The sequence below is a fragment of the Clavelina lepadiformis genome, chromosome 2, assembly GCF_947623445.1.
Source record: "Clavelina lepadiformis chromosome 2, kaClaLepa1.1, whole genome shotgun sequence".
NCBI lineage: Eukaryota > Metazoa > Chordata > Ascidiacea > Aplousobranchia > Clavelinidae > Clavelina > Clavelina lepadiformis.
Window position 1 is genome coordinate 7789110 of NC_135241.1, and position 13981 is coordinate 7803090.

A 13981-nucleotide genomic window follows, 5' to 3' on the forward strand; every position below is an offset into this window, starting at 1 on the left:
CATTTATTCCACCCAGCTAATGCGATATTTGCTTCTGAATTTCACTGCACAGCACATCTACATTAGCTTGATAAGATGACACTTTGATTTTCATCTGGGACTGCAAGCTCTCATATGTTAGGCGTGAGCGTTGTTCATTTTTTAAGTAATAAGTAAGTAAGTAAGTTACGGGAGCCAGAGCAGAGGGCTGAAAGAGCCGCATGCGGCTCCGGAGCCGCAGGTTGCCGACCTCTGAACTATACCATTGTTGAGCAAAGGTCGAATTAGTCGTTTTGACTTAAGAAAGCAACAGAACTGGAGTTTATTGCAAAGTCTGAACATACAGTAGTCTATGGTTAGCCATGTGTGTCAGAAATCGCTTCTTTTAACGCATTCGTCAATTGCGAAGACGTTCACAAATTGGAATAAGGTACCTGTACCGAATAAGGCCCGGTCCCTAATAAGGCCCATTGCTCATATTTCGCAAACCCGTGCAAATAAATGAAAGATTTTGTCCCTACATAAAAACTAATATAAATTCATGATGGTTTACCAGATTTCATCCTTGTCACGTGATCAACCGATTCGCTAGAGCACAACAAAAATTTGATATTTGCAGTTAAGGTGGTTTTGTTAATTTAGAAAAAAAGTAAGTGAGAATTTGGCCGGTTAAATGAACTGTTGTCAGCCGGCTGAAGTTTTCATGTAACAACCAACTTAGTATTGAAAAGGATAATGCACTTTTTTTTGCTAAAATTTTTCTGATGATAAAAATGTGACATTTTTTTCGTGGATGCCACATGCGCCTAATAAGGCCCATACAAGATGCTTGGCTAATTGATGTCCAAACTTCAAGTGTGGTTCCAGTCATCAGTTGGCAAATTGTTGCAGTTACTTTGATGCGCCTAGTGGAATATTTTTAAATGTTTGTACAACTTAAAATGTGAAATTTCTAATAATGTTATATGTTGTCTATTACTATGTTTTGAATCAAAATACTCACAAAATTGGTGGGCCTTATTAGGAGCCTATGCTCCTAATAAGGCCCATTTTTTGGAATTTTTAATTTCTTTATAAAATTTTTTTGAGGGGTTGTCAGGTATTGTGGTTTTAATATGTTGTAGTCATATACCCTCAATAATAGAATACGATTTTTCAGTCTATTCTCATTTATGGTTCTTGAGTTATTTTCAAAAAAGTGTTAGGTGGGCCTTATTCGGTACAGGTACCTTAAAGCGAATTCTGACTCATATGGCTAACCATATACGCGCGTTGGGATATCGTTGTGCACTATATAATTAATTCAACCGAAAATTTGAGCGATTCGGCTAAGAAATCGAGCCGAGTGCCCCCACTTTTTTATTTACTCATATTAAAAACAACTTCTTTACCTTTGCGATGGTACCTTTAAAAGTTAGCTCCATCTATAGAAAAATGTATAAATCTGTAGTTATATAACAGCTACTCGATCAATTGTCATGCACTAGCACTACATGATATAATAGACCGTAATTATGAGCGATACCCCTAAGAAATCGAGCGGAGTGCCCCCACTTTTTGCTTCAAGGGATCCTGTCACGTAACGTGCAAAAATCAAGCCAAATCATAATTGAAATAGAAAGTAGTCGTATGTTAGTTTGTCGAAATATGGGAAATACTTGTTGGTTTAATTGTGTGGCGAGACTTATTTTTTTCTGGCGACGAGTGTTATGACTCTTCTTCTGTTTGAAACTGTAGAGGAGGATTCATAAGTAAATATATTGAAGAATATTTTATTCTTTCAGCTCAGAAATACTGTTGTTCGTGTGAAGATAAGCAGATAATAAACATAAAGTATGTAGAAAGATGTTTTTCAACGTCGGACAAGTATTTATTGCTGTTTTAGCTCGGCGAGACTTAATTACAAGGTCTCTCTGATAAAGTCGTAGTTCCACATAAACGGCTACAAATATTGCTACAACCAGATGTTACAAATTTCATATACGTTTCTGTGCTACTTTAGGCACGGTCAGGGTCGAAATCCTTACGCCACGTATATAATACACGACAAAAAAGTTATTGAGTGCAACGATAGTGTTGTGCGATGCACTGAGTATGATTTAATCCAGCAAAAGGTAGAACGTTTTAGTTACATCTTTTTTTATACGAAACTGGTAGCTAACCTCATTTTAGAAAGCGGTGACAGCAGTGGTGATGAATCGCAATAAGCGAAACCGCAGAAAGTCAGAGTTATAAAGAGACGGAAACGTCCTGCGCTAACTGTTCAACTTCCGGTTATGAAGGCGAAATTATGAATTATGAACGCGAAGGTTTTAATCAATGGAAAGAGCTGTCCAGGTCTATTAAAGTCTAATATTGTTCAGTTACTCATACCAACTGTAAACATGTCTGAGAAAGATGCTCAGACACAAAATTAAGGTTATCTTCATCGCCTTTATCTCCATTCTTCTCTGAGCAGTTAAAATTCTTTTATTAAAAAGTTAAACTTCGTAGATGAAAAGCTCGACGACGGATTTATACAAAATCTTACGAGCTACATTCGTAAAGCATTATGTGGTCAAGTTGTAAAAAGGACCACAAGGAACGCAATCATTTCCTCATTGTTCGTAATATATATTTTAAAAAGACTGTGTTTAGTTAAACGACAATAGTAATTTGGAAAATTATTTTGAAAATTATAAATTTAGTTGTAACGAATACTTCTTATTAGTAATGAATATGGAAACGTTCATTTATTATAGGCCTATAGTGCATACAAACAACATCGATTACGAAATAGAAGCTTCAAAGTTAATTTTTCTCTTATTACGTTTATTTGACCATCAATAGAAACAGGTTTTCTGCTAAAACCCTCGGTTTTATTAGAAAGCATGTAACAACTCGTAACTAATTGAAACAAATTATGCTTTTGTTATTTCAATCTGTTAAAAGAAAGTTACGTATAAAAGGGTTATGTTTCAAAAATATCAGGATTATTTCAACAATAACTTGAAAATGGGCTATCGTGTACCTACTCAAAAGTTAACGGATGGGTGTTTGAAATGATTGGGCCCAAAAGTTTGGAAAATGCTAAAAATAAAGAATTTGCCGTTAGGTTATACAATAATAAATATACATACTTTGAATTTTTTTTTATATTTCGATGCACAAGTGAGAGTTATGACTATAAATAATTTTCAATTTAATTTAACTGTAATTAAAGTAATAACAATAATGATGATAATAATTATAATAGAAATAATAACATTTTCCTTATACAACACGCTTCATAGATAATAATTCACTTTTAATACTTCCTCTGTTACTGTTCAATTAGTTTTTATTTGTGAATGCCTGAGCAATGTGTGATTTTGGTTGCGTTTCATGCTTTTTAACGAACCTCATTTTTGCAATGAAATCTGTAAATGTCTTTAAAATACAGTAATTTGCAAACCGCTGTATTCAAGCTAGTAGAATATCACGATACCGGGGGTTTCCCTAGCACAGTGAAATTTTTAAATGACTCCACCAAATGTTTCTTACTCCATATCATGGGTTCTCGGCGTTTGCTCTATATGTTGGTGTTAATTTATACGCGTAGTTACATCCTGCAGTTATCGTTATATCTACACCTTACTATGTGTGTGGCTACCATAGGGGATATATTATGCGCATGCCAATTGAATACGGTGATTGTCAATAAAATAAAAATGTTAAATTTAAATTTTTACTTAAATTCTATTAGCAAATATAATTGTACTCATTTTAATTTAACTTAATAAAGTCGGTCGCATTATAAAAAATATTCCACAAAAGGCTCTGAAAAACAGAAATCCTGAAATTTTGTTCCAAAATGTGTATATAGACAAAATAGAACCAGGTATAATATGCCTAGTTGGAAAGGTTCTGAAAAAAAACCTAACGATCAAAGGAGAATTGCCTCATGGGAAATTGGGCCTGGTTAGAAAATTGTCAAATGCAAAACAAAACCTTTCTAACAATCTTCTTAACTTCTTCAGGCTTGCAAAAGGTTTCAGTAGAATTAATGAATTTTCACATTTATATCGCTTTAACAAAGTGGTGAAACCTTCGCGTACTTGTTAAATAACTACAAATTTAGACATTTTCCTATGAATGGGGCCAAGTTCTAATAGTAGAATAACCTACAATCGCAATGGTGAGAAAATAATATGGGTAAATATATGGGTTCGTCTGCTTAATTTTCGCCTTTTCAACTTATGTTTTATGGATTTAACTAACTACAAGTTTAGTGACCATGCTAGTTGTTACCAGCCAATATTAACGTTATTTCTCTTGAGCACGTTTTAAGCGTTTTCTGCTTTGTCCCTTTATCCTGTTCATTGGTGCGTGTTAGTAACAACAGGCTTGATTTTTCGTCCTGTTCGTCTTGACGAAAAATAAAATGATTGATTGAAAAAGTGATTTATTGAAAGTTGAAAAAATTGAAAAGATTGAAAAAGTGAATCGCTGTAAATCGTTGCAGCAACGATATAAAGAACATGATGGGTTCAAGTTCTTTATATCGTTGGTTGCAGAATCGCTCAAAATTTTGGCAGATTTTATCATAGAGCGCTCGATGATATCTCGTCACGCAAATTGCGAAGCGAACTAGTATTTGTTAATTATTTTATGCAATGATTACGTTTATTTTAATACCAACAGTGTATATTTTTTTTATATAATTAGCAATTATTCCTTACAATTTTCGTTGTTTAGCTATAGTTCATGCTTTACCATTTGTTTGGATTCATTTCGGTTTTCATCCACAATTGTGCGCATCGCGTGGGTTTTTTGTTGTTTTAGGCTTTATGATCTTGTTAGGAATCTGCCAGAATGACAGTGGAAAAAATACTAAATTAGGTCAGGCCTACCCTACTAGGCTACGCTAATAGTAGTCTAGTACTCTAGTAGAGCGTTAGCAGAAGCCGTTCGCACAATCAGTGAAGCGCTGCAGCAAGTATTCGGACTCGCTGGAGTTAAGCCAAAGGTTACCGGCTTCTGGCTCAGGCTGTTTAGGTTCGAGTTCAGTCTTGTCCGTGCAGTAAGCCGGAGCTACTTGAGTACCGGTACTGCAATGAGCTAGCCTAGTAGACTTAAGTCACTCTAATTTAATGTTGCAGGTATGCAACGACTCGCCAAGTCATCAAGTGTGCACTTATTCAATCTTTTTGACATTGCATATCTAAGAATTACATAGAATTATCTACTCGGCTAGCCTATCAAAAAATCTTATGAGCCGGATAAATTTTCATGGACTTTTATTAAAATTTGGCCTATAGGCCTAATTAATTTTACTTTCATGCAATAAACTGTTGCGAGGTTTTGATCACTTGATTTTTTATTTAGCTTTTTGATCTTTTATATCGTATTTCCCAAATTTAGAACTGTCCACCAGGTTTACTGAGGAGGAGAATGCCTTGCCCAAGAGCATTACAACAGTATATAGTGCTCCTGGGTATCTCGCACTGAACATGAATCTAACAAGCAGACCTGTATGATGGCGATGATTGTACATAGGCCTACTTATTTTTTGATTTTATTGTGTTTTACATGAAAAAATACAATCGAATGATGCTACAATCTTTGTATCGATATAATTACAAAGTCATGAAATCACAGTATGCTTGTTTATAACAATATATATCTATAAATTATCACAACATATTCCAGCAAATGAATTTAGAAATATGTACATTAAACCTAAAGTTTGAATGATTTGTAATTCATTCCAAAAACAATTTAAAATGAAATCAAAGTGATTAGTATATTACTCTGGCGTAATTGCAAAGTAGTCCACTTGCTTCATGATTATTTACAAACCATGTGTCTGTTTTACCTCTAATATATTCGTTATTCAACATATGTTGCTACTTAGTTAAAATAACGCATTAATTGATGATGTTTGCATATACGTTACTGATTCAAATAAAACTGGAATTGGTTAATGTGAAAAAGGTTAATGTTATTATTCACGGAAACCCCAAATTATATTTTTTTCAGCATATCCCAATCACTGCTGAAATAGACACTTGACTTCCAAATTTGTGCAGGATGTGTTGTTTACTATGCACCAGGTTGATTTAACTGTTTAAAAAATGACTGCCAAACTTGCACTACTTTTTTGTTTAAATATTTGGCACTATTGAGTTTGCTTTCTTTTCTGGACTACCGGTATGTCAGTGCCATCACCTACAAAAAGATTAGGAAGTATATCTGATGTACAATCAATTATTCACAAAGAATCCTGGCAAGACCATTTTATTGTTGAAGATACAATTGGAAGGTGAGGGTATGGGTCATCTTGTTTTATTAAAGGTTTTATATTTTGCGACTAGTCAGTGCAAACTTATTATGATGCACGTTTACAATTTAAGCCCTATATAACTTCTGGATTTGACCAGAGCACATCTGTCAGCAGTCACCATACATGGAATTTTGCTTTTAACTTCATTTTTAGTTAAATTTTTAAAATTTAGTATTGCCAATTACACTGGTCATTTTTTATTTTATGCCTGAAGCATGGCTGTATGATATGATATAATTGTATAATAGCTTATGTATAGGTCATTTCATACAAAGTTTTTAGAACTTAATTTGATAAAACAGTGCTTCTTATGAAAAACTTATGATTTAAAGACAAATGTTTTAAAGTTTGAGTCTCAGCATGGGAAATCAAAATTTGTTTTGATTTGAATGTTTTATGTAGCTATTGTTTACTTCATTTATGGCTAAATACACCTTCTGATTGTCAATCTCAAACTCAGATATTTTTTAGTTGATTTTGTACCGATTGATCCATATAATAAAGTATTATATAGGCTATACAGTATGTATAATATTATATAGCATATCATTATATATTCAAAAGATATAAATACTCCTTGTCTTGAACAACAATTCAATGACTTTACATATAAAATCGATTAACTGTATAATATGATATGGCAACCTTAGTATTATGAAGGGTTTGGCTGTCATATTTCTCCTGAAAGTTTTTTGTTCTTTTTCCTTTGACTTTGAAATGAAATCTTCTCATATATTAGATTGATCAGCGTTCCAACTTCCAATCAGTTATTCAAGCCTTTGGTTTATAAATATAATTGTATTCAGTGAATTAAAAAATAGTTTTTTGCATATCACCACTGGAAGTTAATGTTGTTATTAAATGATTCTTTGGAAATCTTGATTTTCACATTCTGTTTTCCTGTAAGCGATTTGTTAACACATTCAATTGCCCGGTAAAGTCTTTAGGTTAATTCCATCATGATGTTCCAAAGTAGCAAAAATTGTATTAACAAAAATGACAATTAAATTATTTTTATATTAGAGTACACGCCTCTACCTTTCTGAAAAAAAAGCAATCTGTATTGTTATACTTTTTGTATTTAAAAGCATTTGTGTATCTGGTATGAGGTCTTTAAATAAAAATGTAAATTTCATCTTTTATAACTTAAATTTTTTCTAAGTAGTTCTTAGTACATAAAAAAATTAGTACTCTTTAGTTTTTTTGCACATATTATGGAAGTAAGTGTATGAAAAAAAACGTCCGCTTAGTTCTGTTGTCCTTTGTCTGGATACAAATTTAAGGTTAAAAAAATAAAAAAGCATTTGTCCCGTCAGTCACAAAAATAGTACATATAGTTTGACAAAAAATGCATTACTGATATTATTGTTTGTCTTTCCACTAGCTATCTTCTTCATTAAACAGGACATTCTCACAACTAAAAAATTTTGGCATATATCTTAACTTTCAATTTGTAGGTGAACAAGCATGATTAAATTTACCAAAATTACTTTCCTGTGTTTGTACAAAACCATTTGTTAAATAAAATTGTCAGTCAAACAAACGATATGCACTGTTTTTAAATATAACACCTGGACAAATTATTTCAGTCAATGTGGTCTTGCTAAGCTGGAGTTGTAGAGCAGCCTGCAGCTTGATAGCTCTTGTAATGGCAAAAAGTTGCGCAGAATGACATCGTCAAAGAAGAGAAAAGTTAAAACAAGAAGGTAAATATGAAGCTTTTAAAGAATACTAAAAGCAGGTTAAAAGACATTCAAGGGACAGAAAGAAGCAGAATACAGAGCCTGAAAAAAGAACTTGTGGTCGATACAACTTCCATGTACATGAAAAGGTCAGCTCTTAATCGTTCTTTGAAGAAGATGCAGAAAAGCTTGCCACAGAACCCACATAAAAGAAATTTAGTTGTAGAAAATTGACCTTGAAATTTGCTCCAGAATCCACAAAACCAGAAGCTAAAACTAAAATAATTCACGAATTATCGGAAGATTTAAAAAAAGCTGTTGAAAATTTCTATGCTCATGATGAAATGTCTAGCCAAGCACCAGGTATGACAGACTTTAAAATAATCCTTCAAAACAGAAAGAAAACCAAAGTTCACAAAAGGTACTTACGACTCACATTGAGAAAAGTGTATCGAGCTTTTAAAGCTGAATATGGTAATGTTAAAATTGTGTTGTCAAAATTTTATGAACTGAGACCACAGCATATCTGTCTTTGTGCTGATACACTAGAAAATTGACCTGCAAACAGTTAACTGCCCTTGTTGATATGTTATTTATAAACTGACTTTACTTGTGTATTGAAGTATCATTTTATCTGGTATGGATAAACTGGACGTTTTGCATGCTTTGTTTCTTTCCTGCTTATATACGACTATATATATACAGTATACACTCTGCAAAAACAACCACAAAAGGTCTTATTAACTTTAAAAATATTCATAAGAGGATGAAAAATGTAAAAAAAGTTGATGAAATGTTTTGTCTGTACATTTTCTTAGTTAGGCTCATTACTTTTCATACACCCCTCGTATTAAGTTCATATTTGAGATACTTTTAAATACTTTGGAAGCACAATGTTTTAGGTGTTCAAACAGGGCAGGTATTAAGCTAAGCTTGGCATACTAACAAAGAGCAATGAGATACAAACACTGGACATTTTGAAACACCACGTTGTTGTTTAGCTATTTGTTCCCTGTCTCTATACTTTTAAAGTTGCAAACGCCATTTAGGCTATTGTTTAAATCAGAGGTTCCCATATAGTGGGTCTTGGGTAGTGAGGCCGAGTCTTTCCTTCCACCTTCCACTTTGGTCGTGGGAAATTTTTGAACAGATTCAGCATGATCGCAAGTCTTTTATATGTTACCATTATACGTTATAGTATCTTCGTTCATCTGCTTATGATTATAATCAACCCTTATGGATCTAACACACTGACCTGACAATGGTGTTCAATTCAAACTACCGGTATTCTGTAAAAACACTCATGCTCACAAAAACGTTTTGGTCATGAAATTTAGCAGCCCCTTGGTTTAAATCAGTGGTTTTCAACCTGGGTGTCGCGACCCCCGGGTGGGTTGTTTGCCTTTTCTCTGGTGGTCGCAAAGACGACAATTAAATACCAACCACTATTATGAGAATTCTAATTAATAAATGAGTATTTTTTTCAACAGAATGGTATTCTAATTTATGTTATTTTTAATTCTATTTTTTTTGCTATTGCGCATACACAAATGTATTACATATGCCTGAATCAAAATTTTTGGAAGGAGGTCGTTAATTAAATTGGGTTGTTAAAATGGGTCGCGTATGAAAAATGTTGAAAACCACTGGTTTAAATCAATCCATAAATGGACAATACAAAGATGCTTCAATAAATGAACCACTATGTCGACCATTCATTATAATTGATTATAAATTTATTTCCAGAGGTAAATTTGCTGTTGTGAAGACGTGTATTGAAAAAGAAACTCAACGCCGATTTGCTGCTAAATGCATCCGGAAAAGGCGTCATTGCCGAGATTGCACTCAGGATATATTGCATGAAATTGCCGTTCTGGAGCTTAGTGAAAGTCATCCTCATTTAATTGATCTCCATCGTGTTTATGAGTCTGCTTCGGAATTTGTTCTCATATTAGAGTAGTAAGTAAAATGTGAATAAATTTAGCTTATCCAATAAACTTTCACAGCTGCAATCCACACAGTTAATCAATTAGTGTGTTAATCCATTACTTTTCTTGTGTGTTCCTTCTGGTCCTTATTGTAATTTAAAACTTTAGGCCTATAGTGCTATGGTCATATCCAAAAAAGGTTTTCGTTGTCTAACTACATTTTGTACTTAATGCCTTTTTCACAACAAAATACTTAGTTTAGCGTGATAAGTCATTGTTAGGTTTTGCCAAGTTATAAATGATAGTCATTTCATTAATTCCTCACGACCTATTTTTATGTAATTATCCTTACATATATGGTATATAGCTGACATCATACATATTTCAAGGAAGTACCTCTGCCTGTTGCCATTGAAACATTGCATGCAATCAGCTATTTATACTGTGTTTGCCTCATATTATGTGAAACATTACTCTGCTTTGTTGACTAGTGCTGCTGGTGGAGAGATATTTGATTACTGCATCGGTGTAAAAGATAAATTTTCAGAGGCAACAACTCGTCGTTTATTTCATCAAATTTTGCAAGCCGTGTCCTTCCTCCATTCAAACAATATCGCCCATCTTGATTTGAAGGTTGTTAAAACTTATTATAGTGTAGTATTAAATGGTATATCAATAATAATGGTATTAATAACAGCTTTGTGGTAATATGATACATGATTCATTTGGATTTCAACATATTAACGCTTTTTTAAGTTCTAATTTTAACAGCAAGCATAAATTTATAATCAAAAGAAGCACACATCACTCATATGAATAATATGCTATTCTTGAAGACGATGTAGTAATATTTTATATGAATCATTTACATTTCAACATACTTATGCCTGATTAAGTTCTAACTTCAGCAGCTAACCTTCAGTAATAGTCAAAAGAAGCACACATCACTCGTATAATACAAATTCATTTAATAGTACTTGTTCTTAAGAAAACTGCTTTCATAAAACGACTGGTGTATGGAAATTAAATTTAAGTACCGACCATTGCTTAAAAATTTTTTAGTTTTGACAATATTGTATTTTTGCTTATTCCATTCCAGTTTGTGTCTATTCTTAATTCAACAACCTGGTGCAGGATGCAGTTCTATATATTGTACAATTTCTGCTGTGATGCATTTGCTAATTAGCAGTTATTCACTTATAATGTTGCTTAACATAGCCACAAAACATCCTGCTGACAGAAGAAGGCATCGAAGGAGATATCAAAATTGTTGATTTTGGCTTGTCAAAGCACATTGCGAAAAACATAGAAATAAGAGAAATATTAGGAACACCAGATTATGTTGGTAAGTGAATGTTGATAAACATTTGTGCAATATATTGTTATAATATGATAAACTGTTTAGTTTAATTTTAAATATGCTACATTATTGTGAAACAACTACTATTTTTCCACATGTTTTGAATTTATTCATCACTAACTATATAAAAGAAAGGAAAGAGGAATGATAGGAAAGATAAATAATTTTTTTTTAGCACCGGAAGTATTGAATTTTGAACCCATCAATACATCAACTGACATATGGTAAGAAAACTTTCAATCAACACGTTTATATATGGAAAATTTTCATCAGGGGGTTAAGTTGTTAAGTTTAATCTCATGATTATAGATGAGAATGTAGCTCTTGCTTTTCACCTGACCAATTCATATGTCATGCTAATGCTTTGTGAATGGTTGAGTCTTATATCAATGTTGATGATAATGGTAATGATAAAGAAAACCAGAGATATACCTACACTGGAATAATCCCACCATACAAGAGATGTCAATTTAAAGATAGAAACTTGTTGATAATTCCTAAGTTTTTAGATAATATTGACAGTTTGGATTAGTTTTCAGGATATTATGGAAGTCTTTGCAAAAAGGTTTTAGTTTTGATTTTAATAATAGAGTTTAGGTTATTCCGGTGTTGAGATTAAGTTAGGGACTCAATAACAACTATACCAGTTTTTCATAGATTTTCTTAAATGTAATATTTATCATAGGTCATTGGGTGTGGTCTGTTATGTGATGCTAACAGGCGTGTCACCCTTTCTTGGAGAAACAAAGAATGAAACTTTGATGAACGTTACCACTGGTTCCATAGATTTTCCAGATGAGTTATTCAATGGCAAGCACTCTGCCTGCAAGGACATGATTTGGAAAATGCTGCAGCGTGAACCAACGTAATTTATCACACTCTGTTTTATGTAATATCTTGCTTCCTGTTTGGACAAAATACTATGGGGTAAATTCGATATGGTCAGGGATTTCCTGTCTTATGCGAGCTTGTGTAGTTTTTGTACTTCTATACAGGAACTTGTGTTTTTATATGCAGCTTTTTTGTTTAGTGAAAGAATCACGGCTGAAGAGATTTTAAAACATCCTTGGGTGTCTGGTCATGTGAGCCCCAAAACTAGTATTCGGTCGCCCGTTACCCCATGTCATCTAGAAAATGGTGATTCCGTTTTCTTTGAAAATAACTTTTTAACTTACGAAAAGGACGGCAGTGCTATTGAAAGCGCCAAATCCATTCACCTTGCGGAGAACGAAGTGAAACCAGAAACCGTTGTTAACGGGTTGCGCCTTGACGGTAAAAACAGCCAAACAAAAGAAAACCAAGAAACTATTGATATTAACGGAAACATATGCACCTCGCCTATGCCTATGACGAAAGCATCAACTGCACCCCCAGTTTCTTTGTTATCGCACCACTCAACATCAGAGAGTTCTCAGGTATCTGCGGTTGTAGCGCGCACCTCGGAAGACAAGGAAAACAGCAGCTTGAACTCGTCGCTGAATAGCGAAAAGAGTCGTTATGAAATTCGCGAGGAGGTTGGTTTATTCTGCAGCATGCACACGGTCGATTGCCGCCAGTGCGGTTGTAAGTTAGATGACATGCACATTGAAATAACTTCGTTGAGAAAACGTAGAAAATTCGACCCCACTTCCCATCATACTTCAACACATATCGAATATAACCTCGCGTGTGTTGATATACTTGAGCCCAAGAAAAAGTTGCCCTAAGTACACTGCCTTGGAAGTTTTTTATACTACTTATTTTTATTCCATTTTAAATCTTCAGTATTTCCCTCTATTTCTCGAACTATATTTCATAAATGTCTATCGGTTAAACTTAGTTCTATGTATACCGTAACGTTCGTAACCTTACTTGCACCGCGCATTTTTAGACCTATTTCCATGTCCTTTTTTTTAGTTGCATTCCAAACGTAATCAAACTTGTGCGTACATTTGCATAGTTATATAAACCAAATGAGCAGGGCTGTCGTTATTATAACAGGTACATTGTGTCACTGTTATTGTCTCTTTTATATCCTTGCTTGTGCCTATTGTAATGTTCTCACATTTAATGCCTATGATCAACTATTTAAGCGATTACGTGTGAACCTTAGCTACGTGTTTGTGTTTAATAAAAAACAAAAATGTTTAATATACCTGATTGTTTAGCCCAAGTGCAAATATTACCCTCACATAATACGACCACAGGCTTGGCAGCGACAACTATAACACGACGTCAAGGTTTGGCTCCGTACGCGGCACCTTGCTGCCCGGCCTTGTGTTTATCGAAGTACAGTAACAGCATTGAATGATAGGACGGTCAATGCTACTGTGTCGGGCTCCGCGCTGCTTAGCACCAAAAGAAAAAAAAAACAATTTACCTTAATTGTTTTGCGCAAATCACAGTGCTGTATTTGTTTTCGAAAGAGAGTGTTTTGGTGAAAATATGTCGCGAAGCACAGCTTTGATGGGAACTAATTTGCAAAGAGTTGATATTTGGTTTACAAGGTTATTGTTATTACTTAAAATCGGCAAGGTGCACGCCATCAGTTCTTGCGTTGGGCCCCACACTTGCCAAGACCGGCCCTGATAGCGTGATATCGAGACATTTATCCCCGCATTGTCATGATGTTGCACTTTTTAAAACACGATTCTGTTTCCAAAAGCACGGCACCCATATATTTTTGGATTATAACTTTGTTAGTTGTTTCACGCGCATGTGGATCACGATTCTAATGTTACAGCTGCCA

The 13981-nt window shown here is 33.9% G+C and overlaps 1 protein-coding gene across 1 annotated transcript; it reads left to right on the forward strand.

Moving 5' to 3' along the window:
* Nucleotides 1-5947: 5947 nt before the first annotated feature.
* Nucleotides 5948-13383, forward strand: LOC143446513 (serine/threonine-protein kinase 17A-like). Its single transcript, XM_076946170.1, has 7 exons — nt 5948-6262; nt 9712-9924; nt 10385-10526; nt 11112-11238; nt 11429-11477; nt 11939-12118; nt 12284-13383. The coding sequence occupies exons 1-7, from the start codon at nt 6153-6155 to the stop codon at nt 12957-12959; spliced, it is 1497 nt and encodes a 498-aa protein (XP_076802285.1). The 5' UTR covers nt 5948-6152; the 3' UTR covers nt 12960-13383.
* The last annotated feature ends 598 nt before the right edge of the window (nt 13384-13981 follow it).

Excerpts from the sequence above, each read along its gene's own strand:
- LOC143446513 (XM_076946170.1), top strand. The coding sequence starts at position 6,153 with ATGTCAGTGCCATCACCTACAAAAAGATTAGGAAGTATATCTGATGTA. Across the intron at positions 6,263-9,711 it reads GTTGAAGATACAATTGGAAG|AGGTAAATTTGCTGTTGTGA; the intron begins GTGAGGGTATGG and ends ATTTATTTCCAG. Across the intron at positions 12,119-12,283 it reads ATGCTGCAGCGTGAACCAAC|TGAAAGAATCACGGCTGAAG; the intron begins GTAATTTATCAC and ends TTTTTTGTTTAG.